Source organism: Chrysemys picta, chromosome 4, assembly GCF_011386835.1.
Source record: "Chrysemys picta bellii isolate R12L10 chromosome 4, ASM1138683v2, whole genome shotgun sequence".
NCBI classification, from domain to species: domain Eukaryota; kingdom Metazoa; phylum Chordata; order Testudines; family Emydidae; genus Chrysemys; species Chrysemys picta.
The window spans coordinates 149,464,914-149,480,849 of NC_088794.1; the positions used below are offsets into that span (position 1 = coordinate 149,464,914).

General features: G+C 48.9%; 1 protein-coding gene across 2 annotated transcripts in view; it reads left to right on the forward strand.

Annotated features, from left to right (window-relative positions):
• The first annotated feature begins 464 nt into the window (after nucleotides 1–464).
• The window catches only part of SOS2 (SOS Ras/Rho guanine nucleotide exchange factor 2), a 90,619-nt gene continuing 75,147 nt past the window's right edge, over nucleotides 465–15,936 (forward strand). Inside the window, exon 1 of one of the 2 annotated variants that reach the window (XM_005290246.5) lies at nucleotides 465–749. In XM_005290246.5, coding sequence (XP_005290303.2) covers nucleotides 663–749 — 87 coding nt within the window. In that variant the 5' untranslated portion in view covers nucleotides 465–662. The remainder of the gene's footprint in view (nucleotides 750–15,936) is intronic. The other variant, XM_065593978.1, reaches the window with a different exon arrangement.

Consider the following 15,936-nt stretch of genomic DNA (forward strand, 5'->3'; position numbering starts at 1 on the left):
TTAACCCGGGGATTACAGTCGGTTACCACCATTCGCTTTAATAAAACGTTTAGCTCGGGGAAGAGGCGCCTGGACTGGATTTTAGGGACACTGGGGGCTGCCGGTGAGAGGTTTTGTGTCTGGACAGGCCGGGCCGGGCGCTGCCCGGCGCGGTCCCTAGGGGGCGCGGTTGTCCCTCTGACGGGGGCGGGGCGCCGTGCGCCTGCGCAGTGCCGCGCCGGAGGGAGGTGCGGCGTGAGACGGCCGCGGCCCAGGCGGGCACAGCGACCTCGCGCAAGTGGCCGGGCCGAGGCCGGCAGCGCCCCCCCCGCCTCCCGCACCCGGCCGGGAGCCCAGCCCCGGCCCCCCCGGATGTGATCGCTGGCCGGGCGGGGGGAGAGCGCCGCCCCCTGCCTGCGCAGCGCAGCGCAGCGCCCAGCGCGGCCTGCGGAGCCCGGCGCGCATGAGGAGCGGCCAGCGCCGGCCGGGCCGAGCCGAGGGCAAGCGGGGGCCGCCTCCTGGCCCAGGCCGGCCTGTCCCTGCCGCGCGGCGCCGCCCCATGCCCCGGGCGCTGTAGCCGGGGCCGCGCGCTGCGTTCCGGGGGCGGCAGGCCGGGCGGGCCCGGCGCGGAGCGGCGAGCCGGGCCCCACAGCCCCCGATGCGGGGGAGCGGCCGCCGGGGCCATGCAGCCGCCGCCGCAGCCCTACGAGTTCTTCAGCGAGGAGAACGGCCCCAAATGGCGGGGGCTCTTCGTGCCCGCGCTGCGCAAGGTCAGTCCGGCCGCCGGCTCCGCCGGGGTGTGTGTGTGTGTGTGTGTGTGACGGGCCGGGGGGGGGCGCGGCTCGGGCCTGCGCTGCCCCCCCACCCACGTCTCCTGTACCCCCTCACCTCACCCTCGCTACCCCCCTCATCTCCATCCCCTGTGCACCCCCGTCATCCCCGCTATCCTCCTCACCTCATCCCCTGTGCACCCCCCTCACCTCATCTCCATCCCTGTGCACCCCCCTCATCCCCGCTACCCCCCCTCACCTCATCCCTCATCTCCATCCCCTGTGCACCCCCCTCATCCCCGCTACCCCCCTCACCTCATCCCCTGTGCACCCCCCTCACCTCATCTCCATCCCTGTGCACCCCCCTCATCCCCGCTACCCTCCTCATCTCATCCCTCATCTCTATCCCCTGTGCACCCCCCTGACCCTCGCTACCCCCCTCACCTCATCTCCATCCCCTGTGCACCCCCGTCATCCCCGCTACCCCCCTCACCTCATCCCTCATCTCCATCTCCGTCATCCCCGCTACCCCCCCTCACCTCATCCCTCACCTCCATCCCCTGTGCATCCTACTCACCTCATCCCCGCTACCCTCCTCACCTCATCCCCTGTGCACCCCCTCATCCCCGCTACCCTCCTCACCTCATCCCTCATCTCCATCCCCTGTGCGCCCCCGTCATCCCCGCTACCCTCCTCACCTCATCCCTCATCTCCATCCCCTGTGCACCCCCGTCATCCCCGCTATCCTCCTCACCTCATCCCCTGTGCACCCCCCTCACCTCATCTCCATCCCTGTGCACCCCCCTCATCCCCGCTACCCCCCTCACCTCATCCCTCATCTCCATCCCCTGTGCACCCCCGTCATCCCCGCTACCCTCCTCACCTCATCCCCTGTGCACCCCCCTCACCTCATCTCCATCCCCTGTGCACCCCCGTCATCCCTGCTACCCCCCTCACCTCATCCCCTGTGCACCCTCCTCACCTCATCTCCATCCCCTGTGCATCCCCTCACCTCATCCCATCCCCTGTGCACCCCCCTCATCCCCGCTACCCTCCTCACCTCATCCCTCATCTCCATCCCCTGAGCGCCCCCCTCATCCCCGCTACCCTCCTCACCTCATCCCTCACCTCCATCCCCTGTGCATCCCCGTCATCCCCGCTACCCTCCTCACCTCATCCCTCATCTCCATCCCCTGTGCACCCCCCTCATCCCCGCTACCCTCCTCACCTCATCCCTCACCTCCATCCCCTGTGCATCCCCGTCATCCCCGCTACCCTCCTCACCTCCTCACCTCATCTCCATCCCCTGTGCACCCCCCTCATCCCCGCTACCCCCCTCACCTCATCCCTCATCTCCATCCCCTGTGCACCCCCCTCATCCCCGCTACCCCCCTCACCTCATCCCCTGTGCATCCTCCTCACCTCATCCCCATCCCCTGTGCACCCCCCTCATCCCCGCTACCTCCTCACCTCATCCCCTGTGCACCCCCCTCATCTCCGCTACCCCCCTCACCTCATCCCTCATCTCTATCCCCTGTACACCCCCCTCATCCCCGCTACCCTCCTCACCTCATCCCCTGTGCACCCCCCTCATCCCCGCTACCCTCCTCACCTCATCCCCTGTGCATCCTCCTCACCTCATCCCCATCCCCTGTGCACCCCCCTCATCCCCGCTACCCTCCTCACCTCATCCCCTGTGCACCCCCCTCATCTCCGCTACCCCCCTCACCTCATCCCTCATCTCTATCCCCTGTACACCCCCCTCATCCCCGCTACCCTCCTCACCTCATCCCCTGTGCACCCCCCTCATCCCCGCTACCCCCCTCACCTCATCCCTCATCTCTATCCCCTTTGCACCCCCCTGACCCTGGCTACTCCCCTCACCTCATCCCCTGTGCATCCTCCTCACCTCATCCCCATCCTCTGTGCATCCTCCTCACCTCATCTCTATCCCCTGTGCAGCCTCCTCACCTCATCTCTATCCCCTGTGCAGCCTCCTCACCTCATCCCCATCCCCTGTGCACCACCCTCATCCCCGCTACCCTCCTCACCTCATCCCTCATCTCCATCCCCTGTGCACCCCCCTCATCCCCGCTACCCCCCTCACCTCATCCCTCATCTCCATCCCCTGTGCACCCCTGTCATCCCCGCTACCCCCCTCACCTTATCCCCTGTGCATCCTCCTCACCTCATCCCTCATCTCCATCCCCTGTGCATCCTCCTCACCTCATCTCCATCCCCTGTGCACCTCCCTGACCCCGGCTACCCCCCTCACCTCATCCCCTGTGCACCCCCTCACCTCATCCTCATCCCCTGTGCACCCCCCTCATCCCCTGTGCACCCCCTCACCCTCATCCCTCATCTCCATCCCCTGTGCACCCCCCTCACCCCGGCTACTCCCCTCACCTCATCCCCTGTGCACCCCCTCACCTCATCCTCATCCCCTGTGCACCCCCTCACCCCCTGTGCACCCCCTCACCCTCATCCCTCATCTCCATCCCCTGTGCACCCCCCTCACCCCGGCTACTCCCCTCACCTCATCCCTGTGAATCCTCCTCACCTCATCCCTCATCTCCATCCCCTGTGCATCCCCCTCACCTCAGCCACGCTACACCCCTCACCACATCCGCTGTGCACCCTCATCCACGCTACACCCTTCACCTCCTCCCCTGTGTACCCTATCCCCACTGCAGCCCTCAAAACCTCCTCTGTGCACCTCCGTCTCCTCTAACGCATCCCTTCTGAACCCCCCACCATGTCTACATCACTTATCACATCCACACCCTTTGCACCTCCTCCCACTACGTTCCCTCCCCTAATCCCTGGTGCAGCCCCCCATGTCCCTGTCCCCTCATCCCCCTCCCTAGTGTACCCCCCACCTACCGGCCCGCCGCTTATTAAACATCGAGCCATCCCCTGTACACTCCACCACCATATCCACACCCACCCATCCCCTATGTGCACACCAGCCAGCCAACTGCTATACATCCCCCATCTACCCTGCTATGCATGTCTACCCATCTCCTATATACCCTCCACCACAAATGCATCTACCTATCCACTATATACTCCCATTCCCTATACTCCCCGTGCCTACCCAGCCCTGTGCATGCAATCCAGCCATCCCCGAGACACCCGGTCGACCTACTGGGCCTACATTCTATCCACCCCCCTATGCCCACAGCCTTCTCCTCCTAATGCCCCTGTCCCCACCATACATTCCCCAGCTCCATGATGCAGACTGATAGGTTCAATAATGTGCTCAACAGACTGTCACAGTAGGGGCTTCCATTACATAACTGTCTCCTTCCTGCCCCACAGACCTCAGCGATCCAATATGTTTCCTAAAGCCACTGTCCCCATTTTACATCTAGTGCCTCTTTGTGTAAAAGACGCTGTTGGGTCCTGCTGTGTGCATGCTAGACATTGACTGACCTAGGCAGGAGCATTCTGCCTTGTGCTCCTCCCCACAGCACACTCTTGAATTGGCTGCTGTGCTCATCCATGGGAGACTCCTAACTGTGCTACTGAGTTGTCTCCAAAACACCTTGTCTGAGTGGACAACCCACACATATACTATAATACCCTCCCAAAACAGGCTGTTACGAACAGCTGTCTATGAGATTCTGATTGTCCTCCTGAGCTGCCCCTCGCCTCCCTATCTCCTTCCTCCCAAAGCCAGACTACTTTACAGAACTGTGTGAAAGACTGTTAAAGGGTACATCCTGTACCCCAATACCCTTCCCAAACCAGGCTTTTTCACTGCTGTCTTACTAGTGTCTCTAACATGCCCTGATTCAGATGGTCCTCCCCTACAAAAAAAAAGCTGTTGTGTATATATATTTGAGAAGGAAACAGCTGCCCCTGGCTATATAGATTGTGTATGTTTGTGAGAAACAACTGCCCAAAGTGCATAAATGGGAGAGAAGCTGTGTATGGGAAACTGCTTTAATTGTAAGTTTCTTGGGGAGGGGTCTGTCATTTGGATAGAAGTTTGTGTAGTGGCTAGCACAATGGGGTCCTAGTCTAGGATTGGCATCCCTAGGCACTACCATACAAATAATGAATCCTAATAATTAGAGAGATGCTAGTGTGAGTTTCTTTTTTCCAAAAGCAGTTTTAAGAGTGACAGCAGATCGGTAGACTATGTAAATGTGGGATACACACCCTTCCCCTCTTGTGTATATCTGGGGTGGTGTTTCTCGTTATCAAAGGCCACTGAACTCAGCTAAATGCTCCTGTGACTGACATAAAAAGAGCACCTTGTCTGTAGTAAGAATCCTGGATGCTTTGCTCTTCGCCCCTGAATTTCCTCTTTGGGTCAGTCAGAAGTTTGGAGCGTGCCACGCTGTCCAGCTTCCACCCCCAGATGCTTGCCAGGGGTTTAAAGCATGCAGCATCTCTCCATGCATGTTGTTCTTTCTGTATCTCTCCAGTTTCAGGATTACACTTAAAGATGATAGTATCAGAGGGGTAGCCGTGCATCTGAAGAAGTGAGGTTCTTACCCACGAAAGCTTATGCTCCCTATACTTCTGTTAGTCTCAAAGGTGCCACAGGACCCTCTATTCTACTTAAAGATGATAAACCTCTATCCCTTCCCCCTGGATGAAAATGACTTATGGTGTAGCTTTACCAGTTTGATCCAAACGGATAAGATGTATTTTAATTTCAAATTTCGTTAAGTTGAAATTTTCTTCTTGGGATCCTAAAACAAAAAATATTGATACAGTCTCTAGTCGGTTAATGCTATTGTTGCCAATTTACTGCTATAGACTTGGTTTTGTTATGAGGAAACAGAACTGGTATTTGAATTTCTCTGAGAGAGAGAGAATATGTGTGATTTTTTTGTAAAAAATTCTTAGCTGCTTATGGAGATCTCCCCCCGCCCCGCTCTGGGGAAAGTTCCTTGTCCGGCGTACCCACCCTTAATATGAAGCAATCCTATTGTAATGTGCCTTTGTTTAATAAGCATGAAATGTCAATGAGTCAAAGTAAAATTGTATCAGTGTTCCAATTATTGTAATCCCAGACAGGACATTAAGGGGCAATGTCAGGTTTAAAACCACAGCAATGAAGGTGTTTAAAACAGAAAATTTTAAAACTGTAATGTGTCACTGTGCTGTTTACACATTGAACTTATTTCACTTTAGACTATGAAAACAGACAGTTTAGTAGTTCTGCTGGGCTTGGGTTCCAAATACTTAAAGAGAAGTATTTTTTGTTTTTTTTTTGTTTTTGTTTTTTTTAAAAGCTTCCACTGAAACTAAATGCAAATGCATTAAAACATTTGTTGGTCCCAAAAGAAGCTGTCAAGGGGGATAAAAATTGATAATTTAGAAAAAATCAAAACCTGGATTTTTTTATGTAATAACATTTTTCTTAAAAATAATTCTGTTTAAAATTTGAAATTCTGACTATGTTAAGGCCTAAATATATTAATAAATAATTTAAATAAAAAAAAAAAGGTATGTATTTGCTGTTGGAGTTTTAAAGACAGTCAGACAACTGAACTGGTGGAAGTCCCTGGCTAATCACGTGGAACCAGAGTTTACTGAAGTGCTAAGCCAACTTTTGACAGCACTAGCCTCTTCGGCAAGTGTACAGAGAATATTTTCTTCATTTCAGTTTATTGATCAAGTTCATATCAATTACTAGTTCATTCAAAGTTGAAAAAGCAGGAAAGCTTGTTTTTCTCTTCCCATCTATGAATAAAAATAAGCTGAGAGAGAAAGAGATCTTAGATCTTTTAGAACTAGTAGGATATTGTGACCAGAAACAATCAGTAAAATTCACTAGCAAAAGATATTTTCTTCGCATTTAAAACTAACTGATATATTAAGCAAAATATATTTTGATAAACATTTTTCTTATGTATCAGCACATTTAAGGTAGTTTTATTTAAACATTTTTAAATATTTTGTGCATTTTATTTGAATTCCAATTTCCATCCACATGCAGCTTGACACAAATCATAAATAAAAAATTATCAAGGAAATAAATGTTCACCATTTTCTAACATAAACAAATGTTAAAAATCAAGATTTGAATAAATGTGTGTTAAATTATATAATTGTTTAAATGTATAGAGAGGTAGTGTAGCTAACCGTACAAAATTATATCTACCAATGAGTATCTACCTTTCTTTAGAAAAATAATTGACGTACAAATGGAAAACAAGATTTAAATAAAGGTTTCCAGCATGCTGATTTCAGTTATAACGATCTTAAGTATTACTTTGAATAAGTAAAATATTTAAAAGAGAAGTGTGTTCTTTTTTTAAGTTGGCAAGGCTCTTTATGTTTAGTAAAAGATACTTTAAAAAAAAAGCCCTGCTAAATCTAGAGCTAAATTTGACCACAATGTCATTTTAAATAGTTTTTGAAGCTCCCACACCAGCAGTTTTATTAGGCAAGACAAAGGAGTGGCTTTTATAGGACTTGATTAATAAAGAATAAAAGGAGGGCAATATAAATAATGCCAATCAATGGGACTTTATGGAAAATGGATGATGTCAAACTAACTTGTAATCTTTTTTTATAAGATTACAAGTTTGATTGGTAAAGGTAATAGAGTTAATGTAATATACTTAGACTTCTGTAAGGCATTTGGCTTTTTACTGCATGGCAATTTTATATTTTTTAATTTTTAATCGAAATAACATGGCACACATTAAATGGATTTAAAGTTGGCTGAATCTCAAAATATAATTGTAAATGTGGAATCATCATGGAATAGGTGTGTTTCTAGTGGGGTTCTTTCTGCAGGGATTGCTTCTTGACTCTATACTATTTAATATTAAATTTTATTAATGACCTGGACATAAAATCATCACTGATAAAGTTTGCACATGACAGAAAAATTGGGAGAGTGGTAAATAACGAAGAGGACAGGGCACTGACACAGAGTGAGCCGGATCACTCGATAAACTGGGTGCAAGTATACATTATGTGTTTTAATATAGCTAAATGTAAATGTATATATCTCGAAACTAAAGGATGTAGGACGTACTTATAGGCTGGGGGACTCTGTCCTGGGAAGTAATGACTGAAAAAGATTTGGGGATTGTGGTGGACAATCAGCTGCATGTGAGCTCCCAGTGTGATACTCTGGCAAAAGGGCTAATTACTAAGTATCAGAGGTGTAGCTGTGTTAGTCTGTATCCACAATTGGGCTAATGTAGTTCTTGCGCGCATAAACGGGACTCTCCAGTAGAAGTAGAGAGGTTATGTTATCTCTGTCTTTGTCACTGGTGCAATTATTTATTTAAAATAAATAAAATATGCAATTATTTATTTAAAATAATATGCATCCGAAGAAGTGGGTTGTAGCCTACGAAAGCTTATGCTCTAATAAATTTGTTAGTCTCTAAGGTGCCACAAGTACTCCTGTTCTTTTTGAGGATACAGACTAACACGGCTGCTACCCTGAAACTGGTGCAATTGTTGCTGGAATATTGTGTCCAATTCTGGTGCCCACAATTCAAGAAGGATGTTGATAAAGTGGAGAGGATTCAGAAAAGGGCCATGAGAATGATGAAAGGATTAAAAAACATGTCTTATAGTGATTGAGTTCCTTGAGTCTATTTAGCTTAACAAAGTGAAGATTAAAGGGTGACTTGAGAACAGTCTGTAAGTACTTACATGGGGAACAAGATTTAATAATGGGCTTTTCAATCTAGCAGAAAAAGGATCCAATGGCTGGAAGTTGAAGCTACACAAATTCAGACTGAAAATAAGGTTTAAATCTATAACACTGAGAGTAATTAACCGTTGGAACAACGTACCAAGGGGTGTGGTAGAGTCTCCATCCCCGACAATTTTTTAAATTGAGATTGGATGTTTTTCTAAAAGATCTGCTCGAGGAGTTAGTGCTATATAAGAGGTCAGACCTGATGATCATAATGTTCCCTTCAGGCCTTGGAATCTATGAATGATCCTATGTATTTCAAAGTCTCCTCTCTATGACCTTTGTAAGGAAGGTGTCTAGTTAAGAAACACACTCTAAAACTAAGGTCCAAGTCCTCTAAGTGAATTTGCTGGTGTGCATCACTATGACTGAGCAGAGCCCCCATTCCTACTGATAGTCAACCCTCTATAGAATGAAATGTTGCAGTACTGAGATTATTTTCCAAGTTATCAGTGCTTTGATATAAATCAATTAACGTTTTAGGCTGTGATTTTCAAAGGAGACTGTTGGAGTTAGGTACCTAAATCTCATTGACTTTCAGTGACAGTTGGGTGCATAACTCAGGCCCCACTGCAAATCCCATTATTAATGCATTTATAATAAATGCATTGTAGTATAAAGCTGTTTGGAGCTGTAGTTGAAAACTCCCATTGATAGTGAATTTCTTTTTAAAATATTATCAGGAATCTATTTCTTTTCTGATATTCACAGCAAGCTTCCTAACTAGAGCATTTAACTGCAACCAAAATGGAACCAGATTGCTGGCACTTAAACTAAAAAGATCGTAAAGCAGTTTTTAAACTAAGAGCTGGGGGAAAAGCTGACAGGTGCAGAGGAGCATGTGGTTTGGACAGAGACATCCCTTAGGGGAGGATCTATTAATGGATATTCTCTATGTCCTAGTAAAGAGAAGAGGATGGAAGATGATAAAATATGGGTAGGATCTGATGAGAAACAGTCAAATGAAAAAGTGTCCCTTCAATTACATCATGTAATGGCAGACAGCTAAAAAGTGACAAATATTTAAAGTGCTTATATACAAATGTTGGAAGTCTAAATCAGGCCTGCACAACTCGTAAAGCGGCGAGGGCCATATTACTCCAAAGAAAACAGCTGAGGGCTGAAACCCCCCGGCCCCGCGGAAACACCCACCCACCCCCAGCGCCGCCCAGCCCCGCGGAAACAACCCCTCCTTCCTCAGCACCACCCCGCGGCTCCCCCCACCCCAGCTCACCTCCGCTCCGCCTCTGAACACTCCGCCCCGCTTCTCCCCCTCCCTGCGAATCAGCTGTTCACGTGGGAAGCCTGGGAGGGCAGAGAAGCAAGCGGCAGCTTTATGCTCAAGCCCAGGGAGACGGGGCGGAGGTGAGCTGGGGTGGGGGGGAACCGCCCGCGCCACAGCAGGTAACCCGGGGGGAGGGGTGCAAAGGGGAACCGCTCCCCGCCCCAGCTCACCTCCGCTCCGCCTCCCTGGGCCTGAGCGCGAAGCCGCCACTTGCTTCTCAGCCCTCCCAGGCTTCCTGCGCAAACAGCTGATTCGCGGGAAGCAGGGGGACTGCAAGCTCAGCCTGACCCAGTGCTCCAGGCACTGTGCGGTGGCGGCGTGGCCCGGCTCCAGCCGAGCGGTGCAGCTGTAGCGCCGCCAGCCATCTCCAGGCAGCGCGGTAAGGGAGCAGGGAGGGGGTGTTGGATAGAGGGTAGGGGAGTTCAGAGGGGTGGGGGGGGTGGATAGGGGTCGGGGCGGTCAGAGGGCAGGGAACGGGGATTGAATGGGGGCAAGGATTCCAGGGGGCAGTCAGGAAGGAGCAGGGGTTGGATGGGGCAGTGGGAGGCAGTCAGGGGCAGGGGTTCCAAGGGTGGTCAGGGGACAGGGAGAAGGGGTGATTGGATGGGGCAGGGGTCCCAGGGGGCCATCAGGAATGAGAGGAGGGGTTGGATGGGGCGGCGGGGGGCAGTCAGGGGACAGGGAAGGGGGGTAGATGGGGCAGGGGTTCCAGGGGGGCATCAAGGAACGCGGGGGGTTGGATGGGGCAGGAGTCCCGGGGGGGGGAAGAGGGGGGCAAAAAGCGCTCAGGACTGGGGTGGTGGCTGAGCCCCGTGTCCTGCTGGGGGGGAGGGGGCAGCGGTGGCGCGCGAGGGCTCTGTGCCTGTGTCCCGCTTGGGGGGGGGGGGGCGCACCGGCAGCGCGGGAGGGCTCCATGCCCGTGTCCCGCTTGGGGCAGGGGGGAGGGACAGCGGTGCGCGAGGGCTCCGTGTCCTGCTTGGGGCCTGGGGGGCACGCGTGCTCCGTGTCCCGCTTGGGGCCGGGGGTGGGGTGGAGGTGCGGCAGTGCACGAGGGCTCCATCCCCGTGTCCCGCTTGGGGCGGGGGGGGGCACTGGCAGCACGCGATGGCTCCATGCCCGTGTCCCGCTTGCGGCAGGGGGGCCCGGTGGCGTGCGAGGGCGCAAAAATATCCTTGCGTCGGGTCGGGGGGGGGGGGGGGGCACCTGAAAGCCCCGCCCCCGCAGCTCTGATTGGGCTGGACTCAGCCGCCCGCATTGCTGGCTCCTGTCGGCAGGCGGGCACGCCACCGGGAGCTGCCCCAGGAAGCGCTGCCACGCCAGCCTCGGGACTTTGGCAGTGATGGTGAGCGAGCGGTTAAAGGGCGACCCGACCAATGTGCGGTTGGAATGCGAGACAGATGTGTGCGTGGGGTTTAGAATCCCCCCGCGGGCCGCACAGTGAGCTCCCACGGGCCGCATGTTGTGCAGGCCTGGTCTAAATAATAAGTGGGTGAACTAGAGTGCCTTGTATTAAATGAGGATATAGATACAATAGGCATCACAGAAACTTGGTGGAATGAAGATAATCAATGGGACACAGTAATATCAGGGTATAAAATATATTGGAAGGACAGAACAGGTTGTGCTAGGGGGGAGTGGCACTATATGTGAAAGAAAGTGTAGAATCAAATGAAGTAAAAATCTTAAATGAACCAAACTGTGCCATAGCATCTCTGTGGATAGTAATTCCTATGCTATGCAACTCCAACTATGTGAATACGTAGTTGGAGTTGATGTACCTTAGGTCTCATTACCGCGGGGTCTGCACCGCAGGGGGTCGACGGGAGAAAATCTCCTGTTGACTTACCTTACTCTTCTCATTGGGGGTAGAGTACAGGGATTGACTGAAGAGCGATCTGCAGTCGATTTGGCGGGTCTTTACTAGACCCACTAAATTGACCAGTGGATCGATCTCAGAGTGTCGATCCCTGCCGTAGTGTAGACCTGCCCTTTGTGATGCGTAGAACATGGAAAGTGATCAGAATACTTTAACTTGAAATTACCCATGAAATGTATTGCGAATAAATTTACAAGGAAGTTCTTAGCAAAGCTTCAGGTGTTGCACCATAACACTGTTTTTTCTGCACCCATAGTGAAAGTGTGAAGTCTCTGGACAGAGGTGTGGTAGGAAACACTAGGCTCTTGTAAATTAATATGAAGATTGTCCCCTTTAAACTGTTGTAAGTTTTCTACATTTCCTCTTTCCCACACTGGTATTAAGATATCTTTGCAAGTAGTTTTCTGCTTTGTTATTTATAACCTTCCTGAAACTTACTTTTTGGGGCATAAAAATCATTTCTGTGCTGATTAATATTTACTATTTACTATTAATATCTACTAATATTTAATAAGGGATTAGTCTCTTAAAGTGTTTTTTCATCTGCCAGTTTTCATTGTGTTACTTAAGCTGTGTTTTGTGTTAGGAATAGTTTATTTAACTCAAACTGTTGCTCAGATGGGCAAATAATGTCGTAATGAAAGCATAATTTTTTACTTGATTATTTTATCTTCAATCATTAAAATGAAACTAAGACTATACTTGGATTTGGGATATTTGCAAATGGTAGGAAGAAGTTAATTTGAATACTTGGCAGTGTGAGCACAAGAAATATTTCCTATTTGTTTTGTTAAAATATGCATACATGAATGTTAATTTCTGTAGAGCAGTGCCCCGTCAAATTTGTAGAGTTATAGTTATTGACGGTAAAACAAAAATGCCCCTTCACTTGATTCTTCCATGACTTTTCTGCCACTTTCTGTCCTCTCTTCTCTTCTGTTTTGTCTTTCCTCCCCTCTTGATCCTTTTGCTCCTGTCACACTGTGTAATCCACATCACTAACCCCAAACTTTTTTCACCTCCCCACATCTGATTCTTCTCCTCCTGAACCACTGAATGTCTCTGGGGGAAAAAGTCCCATAACCACACCAGTTTCCCTCACTACAATGAATTCTCTTCCCTTCTTAGTTCTGCCATTTTCCTGTCGCCACAATACTGTTTCTTCACCCTCATTGAATCACTTTTCCACAACCTCCATTGCTCACTTGCAACCCTTGATTTTTTTCAAAAACGACCCTAATTCCCACTCCCTCCTACATCCTTATTCTTCACCTTGTAGGATCTTGCTGATTTCATAATGAAGATTGACAGGACCTGCGGTAATCTCCCTTCTTTCTTCAAAAACAATAAGGTGCCACCGGACTCCTTTAAGACTAACAGATTTATTTGGACATATGCTTTTGTGGGTAAAAAAACCAATTTCTTCTTCCATCTTGAAGTGGGTTTTTTACCCACGAAAGCTTATGCCCAAATAAATCTGTTAGTCTTTAAGGTGCCATCGGACTCGTTGTTGTTGTGGATACAGACTAACATGGCTATCCCCGATACTTGACACCCTCCTTTCTTGTCATTCTCACAGGTTTCTTACCATGTCACCTGCCATAGTGCCCCAAATTCCCTCTTGGCTTCTTTCTCCCACTCTCACCCTCTCCTTCATTCTCCTTAATCTCACATCTCTCTGTCTCCCTCTCTTTCTCATAGTACAAGTATGCTCTAGTCTCCCCCATTCTGGAAACGGTGTCCTTTGACCCCCCCACTGTGTGCCTGTTGTAACTACCACCCTAACTTCCTTTGTCTCCGGATACATCAAGTGAGCCTTTTACAGTCATTGTCTTGAGTTCTGCCCTGGCTTCACCCTCCACTCCATTAATACCACATTCATCAAAATCACTAATGACCTCATCCTTGGCATAACTCAGAGCCTCTACTTCAGTGGGTCTCAAACTTTTTTACTGGCGACCCCTTTCACATCGCAAGCCTCTGAGTGCGACCCCCCCTAATAAATTAAACATACTTTTTAATATATTTAACACCATTATAAATGCTGGAGGCAAGCAGGGTTTGGGGTGCAGGGTGACAACTGACGACCCCCCATGTAATGACCTCACGACCCCCTGAGGGGTCCTGACACCCAGTTTGAGAACCCCTGTTCTACTTCATCCTTAGTCTCCCCACTCTCCCAGTAGTGTTTGACACTGTTTCCTTTCCAGCCATGCCATTCACTTCTTTGTAACCCTTCACTGGCTTCCCTTTCTTCGCTGCATCATGTTCAAATTTTTTGTGGTTGTATTTAAGGCAGTATGTAACTCTGCTTTCCCCTGCTTATCCACTATTGTTTCTTATTACATCCCCCCCACCTCTGTGCCCTTTGCTCTATCAGTCGTCATAACCTCCAATCTGCTTTGTGTGCTTGTCTCATAACTCTCTGCCACCTTCCATACCTTATGCATGGAATGCCCTTTCTAAACTGGTTTGCAAAGCACTACTCTCATTTAAATCCCTTTTGAAGACCCATTTCTTCTTCAGCATCCATAAAAAACTACCTGACTACTTATTTATTTAATCTATTTTCTGAGTGAATTGTTCATTTATGTGTCAGGGAAGGGGTCAGATATTGGGAGGGAGGAGCTTGAATATACTGGATTTGGAGTTAAGGATTGCTGTTTGGGAAGCAGAGTGGGTTGAATGGTGATGGGAGGAACTTGCTATGTTTTTCTAAAAAGCAGTTAAGACATGTCTATCATCATGCTTACTCTGCTTGTATGTTTCTCTCCCTCCTATTTATTTTTAGATTGGAACCGGGTCTGTGCCTAGAACAATTAGGCACTACCATAGTTTATAAGACTTTATATAAATTCTTTTAACATTTCTGGAGGTTTACTTTTCTAGCCACTCTTAAGGTGCATGGCTTTTGTTGAGTGTCTTCTGGATCCTCTGTTTAATGGAATACAATCAGCTAAAAAAATCACAGTTATGTTTGATTATTATATTTACAGATAACATCTAAGATTGCTATAACTGAAATAATTTGGTGGGGTTTTTTTTCTGTATCTTCAGTTTGCATCTGACAGAACGTTATGTTCATCATCATTTAATTGCAGTAGGGCCCAAATCCTCAGTCAGGATCCAGGGTTACAAATGTATAGGGAAGCACATTGCCTGTCATATCGATCTTATGATCAAAGGCTCTGATCCCTCAAGCTGATAAGTTCAGGTGGGCCTCTGCGCTTATATGAAGCCAGTTGACGACAGTAGGATTTTGTGGGCACATAAAACGCTGTCCATGTGGCTCCAGTTTGCAGGCTTGAGGCTTAATTTAAGATGTGGCATAAACAAGTGAGTATGAAAAACAATTGGAGGGCAGACAAGGGCAACAGTAATAAGATTATGTACATAGCCTATGTAACTGCACAGCTGTATGGTTCCACAACTTTTAAGTGCTTTTTTCCCTCCTCCTTTTTAAAAGAAACTATTTTTTGTTTTGTAAATGTGAATAGTGGGTATAAGTGCGCTTGGGACTGTGGCAGGGGAGAAGCCAGGAGAGATGTTGGTGAATGATGGATTACAAAACACGGGGCGGAAGATGAGAGTGGGTAAAGGAAAAATGGCATGTGCATTAGGGAAAGAGGCATGGCACTATTTGGGGAAATGAGTCCATGATATTAACAATGAAAGTCTTGGAGAACAGTCTGGGAGGAGGTGAATCCCAGTGAGGAAGGAGTGGTCGTCCCTCATGCCCTAGTTCTTCCAGAGCTGCAGTACCAGTAGTCTGGGGAGTCAGTTTCCTTAAAGCCTGCAGAGTCAGCTACTGTTCATGCTACAGCTACACAGGATTTTATAACTAATTAGAACCATAATCCGCCTAACTGGTAACAAGTTATACAGCTTGGCTTGTATCCATATAGCAGATTTTCTGCCCTCCCAGTGTTTGCATTCACACCTAGCACTCTGCCTAATTGTGTTTGTAGGAATGATTTCTGGGACTCTGTTCCATGACTCAGAGTCTCTGCACCACATTCTATGGATATTTTAAAGAATTTCCACAGTGCAAAAATGTGGGATATCTGCCTGAATGCGGTGTAGTTGTAGAGATTTGAAAAAGAGCTCTTGTGTGGCTCAAAAGCTTCTCTGTCACCAGCAGAAGTTGGTCCAATACAAGATATTATCTCACCCACCATGTGTCTTGGATGTCTGCCTGCACAATTATGAGCTGAAGGAGGAGTAGACTTACTTATGGGGTACAGTTAGTATGGTTAAGGGTTCTTGTTCATGCAGCATAATACTTCTATGCATAGCTACTTGCAGGAATCAAACAGTGTCAGACTAGGCAGGTAAGAGG